The sequence below is a fragment of the Borostomias antarcticus genome (assembly GCF_949987555.1).
Source record: "Borostomias antarcticus genome assembly, chromosome: 18".
Lineage (NCBI taxonomy): Eukaryota > Metazoa > Chordata > Actinopteri > Stomiiformes > Stomiidae > Borostomias > Borostomias antarcticus.
Window position 1 is genome coordinate 11767386 of NC_140251.1, and position 17356 is coordinate 11784741.

Below are 17356 nucleotides of genomic sequence, written 5' to 3' on the forward strand. Positions count from 1 at the left end.
TGTGTTCCTGTGTGTTCCTGTGTGTGTGTGTGTGTGTGTGTGTGTGTGTGAGAGTTCTCACTGTGCAGGATTCCTGTCTCTGGTATTTCCTGTTCTCCTCACACCCCCACACTGATTGTTCAGTTCATCCAAAAGCTTCAGCATACAGTTAAAAAAAATCCATAGCATGATGAAGTAGATAATCTTAGCCCCAAAAAGCATTAGGTAAAGTCGCGAGTGTCAGGCTCCACAGATGGCCTTGCTTTTACAAACCACAGATGCTCTGGTTTTTGTGTCTGCTTACTTCTCCCTTCTCTCACAACAAATGGCCGTGCCATGCGCTTCAAATTGTGTAATTGTCCAATACCTAATACGCATAGTGAAATCCTTCATCTAGTTCTCTCTCTCTCTCTCTCTCTCTCTCTCTCTCTCTCTCTCTCTCTCTCTCTCTCTCTCTCACACACACTCTCTCTCTTTCACACACACAGACACACACACACTCTCTCTCTCTCTCTCTCTCTCTCTCACACACACACACACACACTCTCTCTCTCTCTCACACTCTCTCTCTCTCTCTCTCTCTCTCACACACACACACTCTCTCTCTCACTCTCTCTCTCGCTCTCTCTCTCTCTCTCTCTCACACACTCTCTCACACACACACTCTCTCACACACTCTCTCTCTCACACACACACACACACACACACACACTCTCTCTCTCTCTCTCTCTCTCTCTCTCTCTCTGTCACACATTCACTAACTTTCCAAATAATGCTATTGATTTCTGTAAACATTCCCTCTCCCACGCTGATTACAGCAACTCAACCTTAGGATATGTGATTGTCTCATATAAGAGCAGGACAGCAGTGATGCTGTGTGTCACCCTGAGAGGACAGCAGTGACATGTGGCCTTGATGTCAGCTCACATTAGCTCATCTGCTTGTTCCCGTGTTGGTCACTGCTTTTCCTTTGCTGGACTTTGTGTGGAAGTTACCCAATTGTTAATCATTATCGTCTACTGATGTAGGTATGCAAACATAGACAACAGACACACATTCAGGTCTTTGTCCTTATTCTGATGGTGAAAGCTACAGGTATTGTTCATTTGTCAGAGGGGGGGCTATTAGATCGGTTTGTGTTTCTTTGTTTGTTCGTCACACTGGACACTAGTGGTGGCCAGAACCCAATCACCAATACGTATTGCTTTGTACATAAAAACGATATTTGGTGTCTAAGCAGTAAAAGTCTATTCTACTCAGGGGCCGTCTTCTTTCTACATCCACAGAGTTTAGAGCTTGAGGAATGGAGTTGCTCTTCTGGTCCTTCTTCTACATGTAACTCACGTGGTAGAGCTCTTCTGGTCCTTCTTCTACATGTAACTCACGTGGTAGAGCTCTTCTGGTCCTTCTTCTACATGTAACTCAAGTGGTAGAGCGTCCGGCTACGGATCACCAGGTCCTCAGTTCGGTCCCAGCTGCCCAAGTGTCCTCGAGCAAGACGCTGAGCCCCAAAATCTCTCACGTGCGGCACAGTGGCGCAGTACCTACTGTAGTACTGTCGCCATACAGCAAGAAGATCTCCGGGCCTTTCTGTACGCAGTTTGCATGTTCTCCCCGTGTTCGGAAGGGTTTCCTCCCACAGCCTCGGGCTGGTGGCTCCCTCAGGAGCTGAGAGCTGTCGCGTCTGCGGACATTTTCAAGGGACAGCTGAAGACACATCTGTTCAGACAGGCTTTTGAACATGCTTAGGCCGTGTTACTGTTTGACTTTTGCACTTTTTTGTCCTTTTGTTCGTTCTGTTTCGCTGCACTTCACCTTTCCTTATGCAGTATGTGACTGTATTTTAATGTTGTTGTTTTTTTTCTCCTACTGATTGCACTTTTATGTTTCTTTATTGTAAAGCTGAGAAGGGTGCTATATAAATAAACTTTTACTTACTTTTACTTACTTACTTAGAACCCAATACGAAAAACATGCAGGAGAACAGATGCTCTTCAGACCAGATTTGGACTAAGCACTTGTGAGAACATGTTGCTGCTCACTGTGTGTAATGTGTATAATATGTGTATCAAGACCCCCCCACCCCCACCCCCCCGTCCTGTAATTTAGTGTTCTCATAGCTTAGTATCGAGTTGTTACTTTAGGTGCATTGTGGGTACAATTATTATTAACTATAGTCATTATATTTCACAACATAGATCTGATGACTCTTGTTTAAGTAGTTTGATCATGTTGAGATAGATTAGAGAGAGTACAGCTAGGTCATCCTGTATGTCTCCACCCATAACAAAGTCATGACATTAGGCTGGGAGTGTTTGGGGGTGAATCACATGGTTGTGCTTCAATCTTGCTTCAGTCTTGGTGTTTTTTTTCTGAGTGCACGCTTGGAAGGAGAGGCTGCAGATGTATCGTGCTACACTGAAACCTTTGACGCATATAACTGGTGTGATCCCGCCACAGAATGCATAGCCTTGAATAGGGGATTTTGGAACATTTCATACCATTTCTGGTATATTTAAGGTGTCACAGATGACATACCATGTCTCTGTTATTGTGATCAAAGGACTGCATGATAATACACTTTGTCACATGATGCATTGAAAACAAGCAGGGCTACTGTACACACATACAGTAGACAGTATTAGCCTATTATTAGCTTAACATTACAAACTATCTCCATTGTAAAAACATTTTAATGCATGATCACTGCAACATCACTAAAGATATGAAAACATCACCGAAATTATCACCACGCAAACCATAATCTGACAGATTTTTCCTGGTTACAACAACTTGATATGTACCAGACCCTAGAGAGCATCCCCAGCTGGAGGGCATGATGTTACCAGACCCTAGAGAGCATCCCCAGTACCAGACCCTAGAGAGCTTCCCCAGTACCAGACCCTAGAGAGCTTCCCCAGTACCAGACCCTAGAGAGCTTCCCCAGTACCAGACCCTAGAGAGCTTCCCCAGTACCAGACCCTAGAGAGCTTCCCCAGTACCAGACCCTAGAGAGCTTCCCCAGTACCAGACCCTAGAGAGCTTCCCCAGTACCAGACCCTAGAGAGCATCCCCAGTACCAGACCCTAGAGAGCTTCCCCAGTACCAGACCCTAGAGAGCTTCCCCAGTACCAGACCCTAGAGAGCTTCCCCAGTACCAGACCCTAGAGAGCATCCCCAGTACCAGACCCTAGAGAGCTTCCCCAGTACCAGACCCTAGAGAGCTTCCCCAGTACCAGACCCTAGAGAGCTTCCCCAGTACCAGACCCTAGAGAGCTTCCCCAGTACCAGACCCTAGAGAGCATCCCCAGTACCAGACCCTAGAGAGCTTCCCCAGTACCAGACCCTAGAGAGCTTCCCCAGTACCAGACCCTAGAGAGCTTCCCCAGTACCAGACCCTAGAGAGCTTCCCCAGTACCAGACCCTAGAGAGCATCCCCAGTACCAGACCCTAGAGAGCTTCCCCAGTACCAGACCCTAGAGAGCTTCCCCAGCTGGAAGGCATGATGTTGTAGCATGAAGGGTTTCTATAAAGGATTTTCTAACCTCCCTGTGACTCCTGAATGCCACCAGTACTGTAGGGCAGGGCCAGTACTAACCCTAACCCTAACCCCAGGGCCAGTAGGACAGCACTACCAAGCACCCAGTACTGTAGGGCAGGGCCAGTAGGACAGCACTACCAAGCACCCAGTCACACACTGGAATCTGCTACTCAGAATGGAACAGAATAGATTTATAGTCTGTTTGCCACAAAAACAGATGCCCTGATTACAACAGCAAACCCTCCACAACACTGAGGACCCTGGAGGATCAATCCTTTAAACGCTGGTCCCTTTACCACACCCAGCTCTATGGTCATACTATTTATAGTGTCTCAATATGTTTATACAGAAGAAAATCCTCATGTGAGATCATCTGAGAGGTTATTTTCCCAGGAGTACGGGAGATTAGGTAGTTCACTATCTAGTGCTCTCATTTCCTCGTCCTCATGTTGATAGTCCAGGACCCAATTAGACCAGCTAGCGTGAGTTATGTTACACTATATCACATTAGCTATATATAGATTTGTTTCTCTCTGTTTTGAAGTCCGTCCGAAGGTTTATCAGGACTCTGGTCCATATTGATGTGCAGCAGAGAGGCCAGATAACATGCTGGATGTTGGTAATGTACTTAGGACCCGGCCCCCATGTGATGGCCCTGCGGTCACTAATCACTTTGATACCAGCTCCGCCGGGTTCTGCAGGGCTGGTGACTCCCCAGGCCACACCCCCCACGCCGCGGGTGCTACGGTAGGAGGCGAGCTCCGGCTCTCACAGACCCACAGACGCTCCTCTGATGGGGGCGAGGCTGGGGCGACACGAGGAGACCGGGGTGACCTACTGTGTGGTAGCAGACACAGGAGCTGTTCTGAACTGCTGTGACACACACACACACAGGAGCTGTTCTGAACTGCTGTGACACACACACACACACAGGTGCGGTATGTTTGGTGGAATGTGTTTCCACCCAGCGAGCCTGTTCAGCGGAGGTTTGCCAAGTGGTGAAGTGTTATACTGTAGGTCATTCACTGGAAGGCTGTGGCAATGATTTGAGCCTCATCTCGTGTTATTTTAGTCTGTGTTCAATTTCTCATAACCGTGTGTGGTTTCTCATGGACTGAATCTGACTTTGAGTGAATTTCCTGTTTAAATAATGTAATTTTTTGTGTATTTTCTATTGATGTTTATCCGGTTTGAGTTTGTTTACCTGCGTGTGTGCTCCCTCAGATAGGCTTGTAGTCTACAACGCTCAGAGTTTCTCTTCTCACCAGAAACACGCAACTGCAACGTTCTGCCCGGCATGGAACCTTAGAAACCATTAGGATCTACAGCATCCTGGTGGCAGACTGCTCTTTGATGGCACAGCTACCAAGTCATTAGTGTGTTTGCCCACCAGGCAGGGAGACATTACAGGGAAACCTGCTGTTTTCTGCATTCCGACACAGTTGAGCCAGCTCAGCCAGACACTGCTGAAGAGTTTAGTTTGTGATGGAAATGTGTTTTGACGGTACAGGGCTGCAGTCAGGGGCTCAGAGAGCAGAGGGGAGGGGAATGGAGAAGAGGCAGAAAGGTAAATGTGTTTGAATGGAAGATGTTAAGCCAGCATTGTTGTTGTAAAACCGCACCGTCAGTCAGGAAACGGATTATGACCGGACGACAGGGTTCCGGACGGGGCACTTTCTGCTAATAATGTAAGCGGACGCACATTTATAGCGCTGCCCTTTTTAAACGGGTTCAGTCCCCCCCTCTCTTATCCCCCGAGGGAGCCCCCAGATTGAGCAGTATAGCATACTGAGGATCCCAAAGTGCTCTTTGACTGTGTGTACTTGTGTCTTTGTTATGGTCTGTAATATTAGCTTCTGCAAACCTCGCCTGCCACGCACATCAAAACTACAATGAAGGACTGACAGCACTGTTTGTTCTCGCCGGGGTGTTGTGGGAAGACGAGGCGGGCTGGTTGAACTTGTTCTGTAGGAGTTGTTGACGGGGAATGGGTGTGTCTTGTTTCTCTATAAACTGAGCCAGGTAGGTGTCAGGAAGTGACATGAGGAAATATTTTCCACAGCAGTGAAGGTAACAGAACTTGGAAGTTAAAGCTAGTCTGTACTGTATGTTTATGGTGTGAAAATCCAAATCTATTGCTCATCTGTCTGATAAAAACACCATTTCTTGGTTTTGTTTTGTTCTTTTATGACCAGACGAACCGTTTGTTTTAATGGCCTTGATAGACTCCAACAATGCTCTTATTTAGACTGATCGCCTAGTTCTTCCTGGCCATGTGCAGCAGCTGCGTGGAGGACATGAGACGGTCCTGCAGGACACTAGGAGACAGCAGACAGTAGAGTGGATTCTTCTGCTTTCACTGTCTCTATGTGTCACTGTCTGTTAGTGAGCTGGACCACCAGGAACCACTGATCCTCTGATGGTTATACCGGCTGGTTCCACACACACACACACACACACACACACACACACACACACACACACACACACACACACACACACACAAGGGTGTATATGAACAGGCCAGTTATGATACCATTGCTGTCCAGAGAGTTGTTGAACAGAGGGTCTGTCAATGAGTCTGAATGGAGCCGTCCCCCTGTGTCTCGACAAGCTAAATATGGCCCCGCTGATAATTAACACTATAGACGCCATGGGCCTTTCTGTCTGCCTGTCTGTCCACAGATGACTTCTGTCTCTTGGGCTCAGGTCTATGTGTCATCTAGTCCTCAGGGGCTGTGTCCACACACTTAATGGTCACATTAGGGTTTCAGTGAGGGGATTAATAGTTGGAATGGCTTCTCTAGTGGTCATCATTTCGAAAGAACATCATATTGTCTTGTTTGAGGTCGCAAGCAGAGGAAATAGGACAGGAGGCAGGGAGTAGTAGCGAAGTGGACTAATTCAGTGGATTGCTCTCATGTTTGATCAGTTTTTCAAACTGGTATGGCTATCCATTTGTAAGTACTGGTTGTAGTTGGTTGGTTTCAGGACTGCTGGTTACTGTATGCACTCTGAAGAATGTTAGATGGTTACTGTATGCACTCTGAAGAATGTTAGATGGTTACTGTATGCACTCTGAAGAATGTTAGATGGTTACTGTATGCACTCTGAAGAATGTTAGATGGTTACTGTATGCACTCTGAAGAATGTTAGATTTCCTCACGTCTGGAATTTCTCAATTGGTGTTTTTTCTCTCGTTTTTCTTCCAGCACCACAGCTGAACTAGAGGCTGATGCAGCCGTGTGTTGCCATGGAATCGGAGGCCAGCCACATGTTAGAGGCAGCCCTGGAGCAGATGGACGACATCATCGCAGGTGAGAGTTAGCGGTGAGAGTTCATTATCTGGCGTAAAACAACGAATCTCTTAATCCATATTTACTGAGTATGGGTATCCTGTCTTGGTCTCTTCTAACATGCTCTTTTGATTCCCCAGTGAAAGGGGGAAGGCAAACTCATAACAAACTAAACCACTTCAAAGAAACAGTTTGCATTGTGACTTATTATCCTTTACTTAGACCGTAATTATACAGTACCAATGTTCAGGCCATAGGGCCTTCATTACGGGGTCACGGGGTCATTTAGTAGATGTCCCTCCTTTAGACAGCACCTCACTGACGGGGCCTTCTTATTCACTGGATGTCTTCAGCTGTCCTATACCTTGATTTCACACTGTGCCTCTCCTCCTCAGATGACACACACACACACACACAAAACAGGCTGTGTGTTTGATGACAGTTTTTGTGTGTGTGTGTGTGTGTGTGTGAGAGAGAGAGAGAGAGAGAGAGAGAGAGAGGGAGAGAGAGGTAAAGCCCCTCCTTTAAAGCCTGCAGCCTCGCTGACACAGAGCAGGCTAAAACAGGCTAATAGCTTAGCAGTGAGCTGCTGAATAAAACATGGGGGCTGAGGAAGATCTGAGGAAGGTGATCCTGTTCAACCTGACACTGTCCTGTTCTCAGTGTATCAGTACATACAGTATGTTGTGGAATAATATTAACCCTGAAGGTGTCTGTCTGTCTGTCTGTCTGTCTGTCTGTCTCTCTGTATGCTTGTCTTTCTGTCTGCCTGTCTGTCTGTTAGTCCATCAAATCCACTTGATATTTTCTGTCATTTATTGGAATTCTAAAGATCAGATTTCATAAGGTGCACTACATTAACTATTTTGGTAAATCCAACTAAGACGTGTCTACTTGAGATCCTGGCCCGTAAAGAGTTTCAGACTGCTGATCTACAGTAGGACAGTTGAGAATTATATGATATGAATGAATAATAATAATAATAATAATAAGAAGAAGAAGAAGAAGAAGAAGAAGAATGAATGAACAGATAGTGATCTAATTCCATATCATCCTACTCTTGATGAATACAAGCCCAGATGTATTGATTAATAAGTATTGTTGTGTGAGAAACATTATTCCTAGTTCCTAGTACCCCATCCCACATTAGTAAATATGTGAGATGAGCCCACATGCTGTCAGCTTGGCAGGCCTTCCTCTCTGCTACTCTGAGACTCATTATAGCCAGTTACCCTGCTGCCCCTGTTGGCCACAAGCTGTCATGGCACACACACACAGACGCAAGCTGTGATGGCACACACACACACACACGCACACACACACACACACACACACACACACACACACACAGATGCACACACAGATGCACACACACACAAATGCACAAACACACACACACACACACGTACACAAACACACACACACACACACACACACACACACACACACACTACAGTAAGCCATTTGCTGACTGACTGCATGAAACATTTATCCTCAATTAGTTAAATCATTCTGGCATTAGCTGCTGCAGGGTACTAAGAAATAAGTCCTGTGGAACTCTACACATTTCAGATATATGAGTTGTGATATATATATATTCATTTATCATTTATCATATATATAATCATTTGATTCAGAATCGATTAATGGATTTTTTGAACCCAGCCCTATGATATTAGTATCAAGCCGTGGCCGGGCATGTATGAATCACACTCCTCTGTGTTCCTCTCCCGCCTTCCCACCACAGTCCCGGTATACAATGTCCACGATATTAGAACCGTGACATTCCCTGTGTTTACGGTATTACGTTTACGGTATTACACAATAATGCGCTGCTGAAACTTCACATTTCAAGTTGCTTGCAACAGTTAATTTTGTAATTTAATATAAGCTTGCTATTAATAAACTGAGCTTAATTACAATAGTGTGTATTTTCCATCATGTGTTGCACTGTAGTTCCTTCAAAGTAAAATACTTGTTTTTTTTATGTGTGTTGGAGAGGTGAAATGCCGTATACCGTGAAATACTGTAAACCGTACCGTGTAACTAGATACCGTACCGTACCGTAATGCAAAAACCCATACCGTCTCATCCCTAGTCCCTGGACTCGTATATCCTTGTGCATATATCCTTTTCCATTTTCCATTTTCTTCTTCCATTTGTTGACTGCATTAAACATTTGTCTTCGATTAGGGAAATCATTCTGGCATTAGTTGCTGCAGGGGACATGATGATCTTCTGCCCCTCTCTCTCTCTCTCTCTCTCTCTCTCTCTCTCTCTCTCTCTCTCTCTCTCTCTCTCTCTCACACACACACACACCTGTACACACTCTACCCACCCCTTCCGGTCCCCCCTTATCATGCTCCTAATTCCCATGAGTCTCTCTGCCCTGACCCTCCTTAGAAGAGGTCAACATTCAACAAAGTATGAGACCCAATCAACACAGGTATTCTGAGACTCAACACAGGTATTCTGAGACTCAACACAGGTATTCTGAGACCCAATCAACACAGGTATTCTGAGACTCAACACAGGTATTCTGAGACTCAACACAGGTATTCTGAGACCCAATCAACACAGGTATTCTGAGACTCTTGGCTGATAACATCTGACTACACAAGGACATTGTTTCCTTTAGGATTCTGCATAATGGTTGTGGAATGAAGGTTAGTATGCAAATCATGGTCTATTTCCCTGTTCATGTGAGTAGATCTGGGGAAGAACTGTACATACGCCATCTACTGGTCATTGCTGGAACAGTTATAGAAATAAGACCTTGAGCTCAAGCTGTCTGAAGGTCTGAGAGAATGTGGTTAAATGAACATTTTTCAAGGTGTTGAGTACTGTACCTCCGATTTCATCTGTGGAACTATACACATTTTGGAAATATGAGTTGTGAAAATCTATAAAATAGCAGTTTCACTGACTTGGTTTGACCTGATTTTGATCCCACTATAGTAAACAGGCCTCAGTGTTCTCATACGCAGTAACTGGGTACATTTCCACTTATTAGATGGATATTAAACAGGGCTGCTTGGCAGCGGTAGCTGTGCTCAAGCCGTGGCCGGGCATGTATGAATAACAACACTCAGTGTTCCTCTCCCGCCTGCCTCCCATTTTCTAGTCCCATTTTCTAGTCCCATTATCTAGTCCCATTTTCTAGTCCCAGTTTCTAATCCCATTATCTAGTCCCATTTTCTAGTCCCATTTTCTAGTCCCATTATCTAGTCCAATTATCTATCCCATTTTCTAGTCCCATTTTCTAGTCCCATTTTCTAGTCCCATTTTCCTCAACAGTCAAGCAGAGGTCTGAAGTTCACCCAGGCTTCTCAGAAGATCAACTAAAAATGTTGTCATGACCACAAAGTACATTCAGGGCCTGGTTGGAGGGTGAGAATGACAAAATTATTCTAAATTTCTCTCTGAAATTGGAATTAGAAGGACATATTTCATTTTGGTGGGAAATTTGAACCTTAAAGTACAATTAAACTACACGTTGGCCTTAACAAGTTTTTACCACTGTTTTCAGTGAAATTCAAAGAATTATACTGTTTTAACCACATTTTATATATCTACAAACACAGAAGTCGTATTCTACTAATAACATCATTATTAGTAGAATCATTCCTGGCCCTTGTCCCTAGTGCCAGCAGAACGGTGTTCTCATTTCCTGATGGTCAGAGATACCATCACCCACAATCCTCGGGAGCACATGGGCTCTTCTTGGTAGTGAGGAAGTGCTCTTCACAGCGTTCGGTCCCGTTCCCTCTGCGCCCTGCAGACCAGCCTCCTGGCTCACTTCTCATCTCATTATCCTGTGAAGGAAATGGTGGTCATGAAACATGTATAATGGCAGAGGGAGAGTGTACTGTAGCGTACTGGAGCGTTGTGATTTCATGCTAATCCGTCTCTCTAATATTCCCTCTGATGTGGGATTAGTGACGGTTTGTCTTCTCTCGGCCGCCACAGAAAAACACTATCCACTTGTTCCTACTGCTAAGAATGTGTGAAATCCCAACGTTGACCTACAGGTTCTCTTCATGATCAGATTATTGTTTTTGGACCTCTGAAATGGAATCACTGTTTTATACAATTCCCTACAGCACAATTCTATTTAAGTGCCTCTAAAAGAGAAGAAGAGTATAATCACACAATATCTCTCTCTCTTTCTTTCTCTCTCTCTCTCTCTCTCTCTGTCTCCCATGTCCGAGACAGAGGAAGTATAAATAGAATGTGTGTGTGTGTGTGTGTGTGTGTGTGTGTGTGTGTGTGTGTGTGTGTGTGTGTGTGTGTGTGTGTGTGTGTGTGTGTGTGTGTGTGTGTGTGTGTGTGTGTGTGTGTGTGTGCGTGCGTGCGTGCGTGTGGGTCCAGATACAGCAGATACAGTATAAGCTTAGTGGTGTGATGGAGGAGAGTGGACAGACGGAAAGACCTGGATGTTTGCGTTCCCTCTGCTCTAAGTGTTCTCTAAGAGCCTCCCTCTCACTTAGCAGGCATTGGACGGTGTTACCATCTATTCAGGGAGGACTCCCACAGTGGGGGCTGCTCTTTTTAAATTTACACCTGACGCTTTCAAAAGAAGGCTTGAGAATCTGGACATTGAGCCTGTACCGATATATCTCCCTCCATCTCTCTCTCTCTCTCTCTCTCTCTCTCTCTCCCTGATCTGCCCCCATGCATCTCTGCCCTGTATCTCCCCTATCTCCCCCTGTGTGTCGTGTATTCCCCAAGGCCACAGAGATCACAGTACGTCTCTCCTCCGCAGGCTCCAAGGCAGCAGCAGCGGCGGAGTACCCCAACGGGCTGTTTGAGCTGGGCTCCCCTTCGTCCGGCGGCCTGGGGCCGCTCCCGGTGCTGCAGCTGGCGGAGGAGCTCGGTCTGGCCCTGGAGCTGCTGACCAGTCAGGGGGACCGGGACAGCCTCCGAGCACAGGTCCCCTGCTCCACCGCTCACACGCTGCTGCACTGGCTGGACAACAGAGAGGTCAGTATGGGTGGCCCGCTCAGGAATAGATTGATCGTTTTGTTGCCGTGTCAGGATTCAGGAATGTGTGCCGTTTGCTCAGAACCCAACTCTACACAGGATAGCTCTTGGATGCACAGCGCACGGAGTGTGTCTTGGCTGTAATGAGACAGGAGGAATGAAAACATGAGTCACATCACTCAGTAGCGGCACACCTGGACGCCTGGAGAGGAGCGCTTTCCCTGCATTATCATTTCCAACTGTGGATTTTCCTTCCATGATCAGGCCTTGAGTCAGATGTGCGTGACAGTGCTGGGTAGTACACTAGGAGCTGAGGTTCATACAGCTGGGTAGTACACTAGGAGCTGAGGTTCATACAGCTGGGTAGTACACTAGGAGCTGAGGTTCATACAGCTGGGTAGTACACTAGGAGCTGAGGTACATACAGCTGGGTAGTACACTAGGAGCTGAGGTACATACAGCTGGGTAGTACACTAGGGGCTGAGGTACATACAGCTGGGTAGTAGACTAGGAGCTGAGGTACATACAGCTGGGTAGTACACTAGGAGCTGAGATACATACAGCTGGGTAGTACACTAGGAGCTGAGGTACATACAGCTGGGTAGTAGACTAGGCTGAGGTACATACAGCTGGGTAGTAGACTAGGCTGAGGTACATACAGCTGGGTAGTAGACTAGGAGCTGAGGTACATACAGCTGGGGAGTAGACTAGGCTGAGGTACATACAGCTGGGTAGTAGACTAGGAGCTGAGGTACATACAGCTGGGGAGTAGACTAGGAGCTGAGGTACATACAGCTGGGTAGTAGACTAGGAGCTGAGGTACATACAGCTGGGTAGTAGACTAGGAGCTGAGGTACATACAGCTGGGTAGTAGACTAGGAGCTGAGGTACATACAGCTGGGGAGTAGACTAGGAGCTGAGGTACATACAGCTGGGTAGTACACTAGGAGCTGAGGTACATACAGCTGGGTAGTAGACTAGGAGCTGAGGTACATACAGCTGGGGAGTAGACTAGGAGCTGAGGTACATACAGCTGGGTAGTAGACTAGGAGCTGAGGTACATACAGCTGGGTAGTAGACTAGGAGCTGAGGTACATACAGCTGGGTAGTACACTAGGCTGAGGTACATACAGCTGGGTAGTAGACTAGGAGCTGAGGTACATACAGCTGGGTAGTAGACTAGGAGCTGAGGTACATACAGCTGGGGAGTAGACTAGGAGCTAGAGCTAGGAGGTAGAGCCAGACTGTGAGGAACATCATGCCATCTCTGGGATTCCACAACTGGGGCAGAATCTACCAGTCATACATGAAGAATACCACCACAGTCAGCTATATACATGTTGAACAAGTTAAGTGTTGTTAAGTGTTGTTAAACGTCAATGTTTCTTCTTCGCTCACAGCTGTTGATATATCCAATTAGTGAAGAAGAGAGGGGCGTGTTCACAGAGCAGCTGTGAGAGAGCGCCAGACCAGAGCGGCCTCAGACTCGTGCTGAATTCCTCTCCATGACCCCGCAGGTCTCACTGAAGTGACCTCTTACTCTCTCTAACCTCCGGGTCAGCGAGTGTGAGCACGGGCAAGCTTCCATAATCAGACCCTCTGGAAGGCGTGTTGCTGAAGCACATCCATTAACCTCTGCTGCTTCTGCTGCTGCTTAGAAAAGACACATTTGAAGTCTAATATCTGTGAGTGCTTTTTCAGTGCAGTATTCTAATAGCCTGGCTTCACCAGACCCAATTCGCAAAAATGCGATGGGGTCTGGAGCTGCTGAGTTTCAATTTCCAAGAGGCGTTATCAGTGGTCGCAGGCCGAAATGCCTCTGGACCAATCAGACCTCTAACCAATCAGACCTCTAACCAATCAGACCTCTAACCAATCAGACCTCTAACCAATCAACGCAACAAAACGTGGGTTAGCTGTTGAATCGTTGTATCAAATGGGTACAGTCGTTGAATCAAACCCACCCCATATTAGATAAAGGGCTGTGATCGGCACGGCAGATATCTGCGCCGTGGAACGTGAACGTGGTCGGACTGATCTGGGAACCAGACTGTGAGGTCACGTGATCAGGGCGGCGAAGCCAGGCTAGGATTCTAAGACTCCTCTGGTACAGCTTTGTGAGTCGGGCGTGCCAATTCCTTCCCCCAGGATCGGATTCTCACACCAGTCCGCTACTATTCCGATCTATACGGAGGAGGTGAGAGAGCAGAGAGTGGGAACGTCGGGGGGGGAAAGGTCAGAAGCAGAAATGTAGACATGCTGGGTCTATTCCTGGGTGCTGCTGGGTGCTGCTGTAGCCCGGCCGGGCCATGTCTAGCAGGGCTTATTTTGGACCGGCAGCCCAGGCCCAGACTGACCTCTCTGGGGAGAATGGGGGGCGGGGGCGGGGGGTAGAGGGGCGAGGGGGAGGATAGGGGGATGGACGGAGAGCGTGCAGAGGGGCTGGACTAGTTTTAAAGACCCCAGTGTTCCTCTGAGGCGCTAACAGAGCCGAGTTCTACTTCCTGCGTCCTGCTCCGTCTCTCTCTCGCTCCACTCTCCCTCTCTCTTTCTCTCGCAGTCCGTCTCTCTCCTCTTTCTGTCTTCACAGTCTCTCCTGGCTCCTTCTCTCTCTCTCTCTCTCTCTCTCACCCACCGTCAATCTATCGACTCCCTCTCTGCCTTTCACCAAGGACTCTCTCTCTCTCTATCTCTCTCTCCCTTCACACTTCCTCTCTCCCTCCCTCTCTCTCTCTTCTCTCACACCCATCGTTCCGGCTGTATGTGTGCTGGATTCTGTGTGGTCTCGTCTGGCCCTGGTGAGCAGCAGCTCCATGGCGTGTTCTAGAAGGTGAGTCTGAATCAGTTCTTCAGCTGGTCAGCTGTAGAGGGACGCAGCTCTTGATCACAGCTGCCAGCAGAAGGTCATTCCTGGAGGTGGCTCGATGACGATCGATTGGTTGAACGTCAGGCTTGTTTTGATGTTGTTTTTTGAATGACTGTTAGTGCTCCTCATGACCGGGTCTAGGGATGGTTTGCAAGCAGCGTAGGATTGGATCATATTTTGGAAAAATTAATGACAAACACATAATGCTTTGTTCATTGTTGGCTGAATGTTGTTATGTCTGGCTACAGGTGTTGTTGTTGTTGTTGTTGTTGTTGTTGTTGCGGCTGAGCTCTGAGGTCAACACCCTGTTGATGGAGCTGACTGACCATTGAGATGCTGTGGCGTATCTCTGTGAGCAGAGTTGTCCTATGAGGCTGGTCAGGGGTCTGTTTAGTTTTTTCCTGTAGGGATTTAAAGCTCAATGAGATAACTTTTTTCTAATTCAATATTCACCTTTACTTGCTATTAGTTTATGAATTGGCCTTAGCAAGACCCCAAAAATCGACTGCATGAGACCCTGTGAATTTATTATTTTAGAATATTGGTGTACTGGCTAGTACACTGGCGGGAAATCTTGTGGTGGAAGTTTTGCGTGTCATAATATCAGGAAGACAACAAACACTTCTCCCCGCGAATTTATCTCCATGCACATAAAAGAAAGAAGAGCGGTATTTACCTGCATTGAAGCCATCCTTCCAGAAGGTCCATTGAAGTAGCTTCAATCTTCCAGTCCAGTCTGCTCCACGCACGATTGTTATCATATTTTTTCCCATCATTACAGCGAGTGAGTGGGGAATTGTGGGAAGCGTGGTTCTTAAAACGCAGTGCCGATTTTATCACGACCAGAGAGGCCGCCAAAGTGCCGAGATATCTCATGTAGCTTTAAATCATATAGCATTTCTGTCTGGTAATCTGATCCTGGATCTGTGCCATAGCTGTTTCCCTCTTCCTCTCCTCCTCTCCTCTTCTCTTCTCTTCCTCTCCTCCTCTCTCCTCTCCCCCTTCTCCTCTCCCCCTGGTGCTGACCCGAAGCAAGATCAAATGCACACGCCCCTCAATTACCCAGAACACATTGCATTCACAGCAGCAGAACACACTCACACATAGCCTCGCACCGACATATATGCACACACACACACACACACACACACACACACACACAGGAAATGCAGTAAATCTCGGTAGATAGGAAGAGGAGAGAAGAACCCTGTGGTGCTGGTCAGCTTGGCGACAGCAGCAGTAATCCAGGAATCAGGTCTGGAGCAGGAGGCAGCTGTACAGTCTCTCTCAGAGGGACAGTTTTTACTCTTTTCTTTTACTTAAGTGGGAGAAAGAAAGGGAGAGAGGAAAATGTGTGAGAGAGAGAGAAAGAAAGAGAGAGAGAAAAGGGGGGAGTGAGAGGTAGAGCATGAGAGGACTGTGCAGCTGTCCATTCCAGAGCGGTATCCAGGTGCTTGATGGTATCGACTGCCTAGTCAGCCCAGCCGGGTGGAGCAGCATGGTACCAGCAGGTCAACACAGGCCTATACTTATAATCAATGAATGCACAGGGCGTGGTTGTTTTGCCTAACATGGTAGTTAACATACTGTAGCACCTAAGGGTACTTTCTAGGTTAATTCCAATGGCGCCACTGCAACTAGAAAGATACATCAAGTAGCCTACTCCCCTCTAGCCTAAAATAATAACCCAGGCTGGTAATAGCTGGAAGTTGTTTTGACAGACATGTGTTAATGATTATGTTATTGTTCTCGTTATCAAAGCGCTAAAGCCAGCAGTGTCTTTTCCTGCCTCAGCTCCAGGCTAACTGGACTGTGATCACAGCGCGCGCCGGCGTGGACGGGAGATGGACCGGCCACATGGTTTCGGAGCCTCAACGCGTCCTGCAGAACCGCACCGCCCGCTGATGCGCCAGGCCCACTCAGCGGGGGCTCACTCCCCCCCCCCCCCGAGGAGCGTTGACACAGGCCCCCGGGTCAGGCTGCGTCTCAGTAGTCTCACGCCATCTCCTGTCCCCTTTCCCGGGGACAAGGAGGGGAGTGGAGGACGCCACTTCAGACTACTGAGACGTGCCCTGGGTGGGCCGATACATCAGACAGCCCCCTATCTCTGCCGGTTTACGGCCGTGTGTGTCCCGCGGTGGGCCAGTCGGTCACATACCAGCCCTTCAAAGAGAGCCTCTCTGACAGAGGCTAATGACCGCTGTCTGCGTGCAGAAGGCCGGCCATAGCAGGCCCTGCATAGTGACCCACCCCCACATGCACATTACACCCCGTGTACCTCTCTACATCTGTGTAGTGTGTACATAAAACTGTCACAGAAAGACTAATGGTGGAAGTGTGTGTGTGTGTGTGTGTGTGTGTGTGTGTGTGTGTGTGTGTGTGTGTGTGTGTGTGTGTGTGTGTGTGTGTGTGTCTGTGTGTGCGTGTGCATGTGTGTATGCGTGTATGTGTGTGTGTGTGTGTGTGTGTGGGTGGGTGGGTGGGTGGGTGTGTGTGTGGGTGGGTGTGTGTGTGTCTGTGTGTTTGTGTGTCTGTGTGTGCGTGTGCATGTGTGTATGCGTGTATGTGTGTGTGTGGGTGGGTGGGTGTGTGTGTGTCTGTGTGTGTGTGTGTCTGTGTGTATGTGTGTATGTGTGTGTGTGTGTGTGTGTGGGTGTGGGTGTGTGTGTGTCTGTGTGTGTGTGTGTGTGT

General features: G+C 47.5%; 1 protein-coding gene across 1 annotated transcript in view; it reads left to right on the forward strand.

Annotated features, from left to right (window-relative positions):
- Nucleotides 1–17356, forward strand: part of ppfibp2b (PPFIA binding protein 2b) — a 68300-nt gene that overhangs the window by 11318 nt on the left and 39626 nt on the right. The window contains exons 2-3 of the mRNA XM_084452621.1: nucleotides 6733–6843; nucleotides 11594–11808. Of these exons, the coding sequence (XP_084308747.1) occupies nucleotides 6756–6843; nucleotides 11594–11808 (303 nt within the window). The 5' untranslated portion in view covers nucleotides 6733–6755. The remainder of the gene's footprint in view (nucleotides 1–6732; nucleotides 6844–11593; nucleotides 11809–17356) is intronic.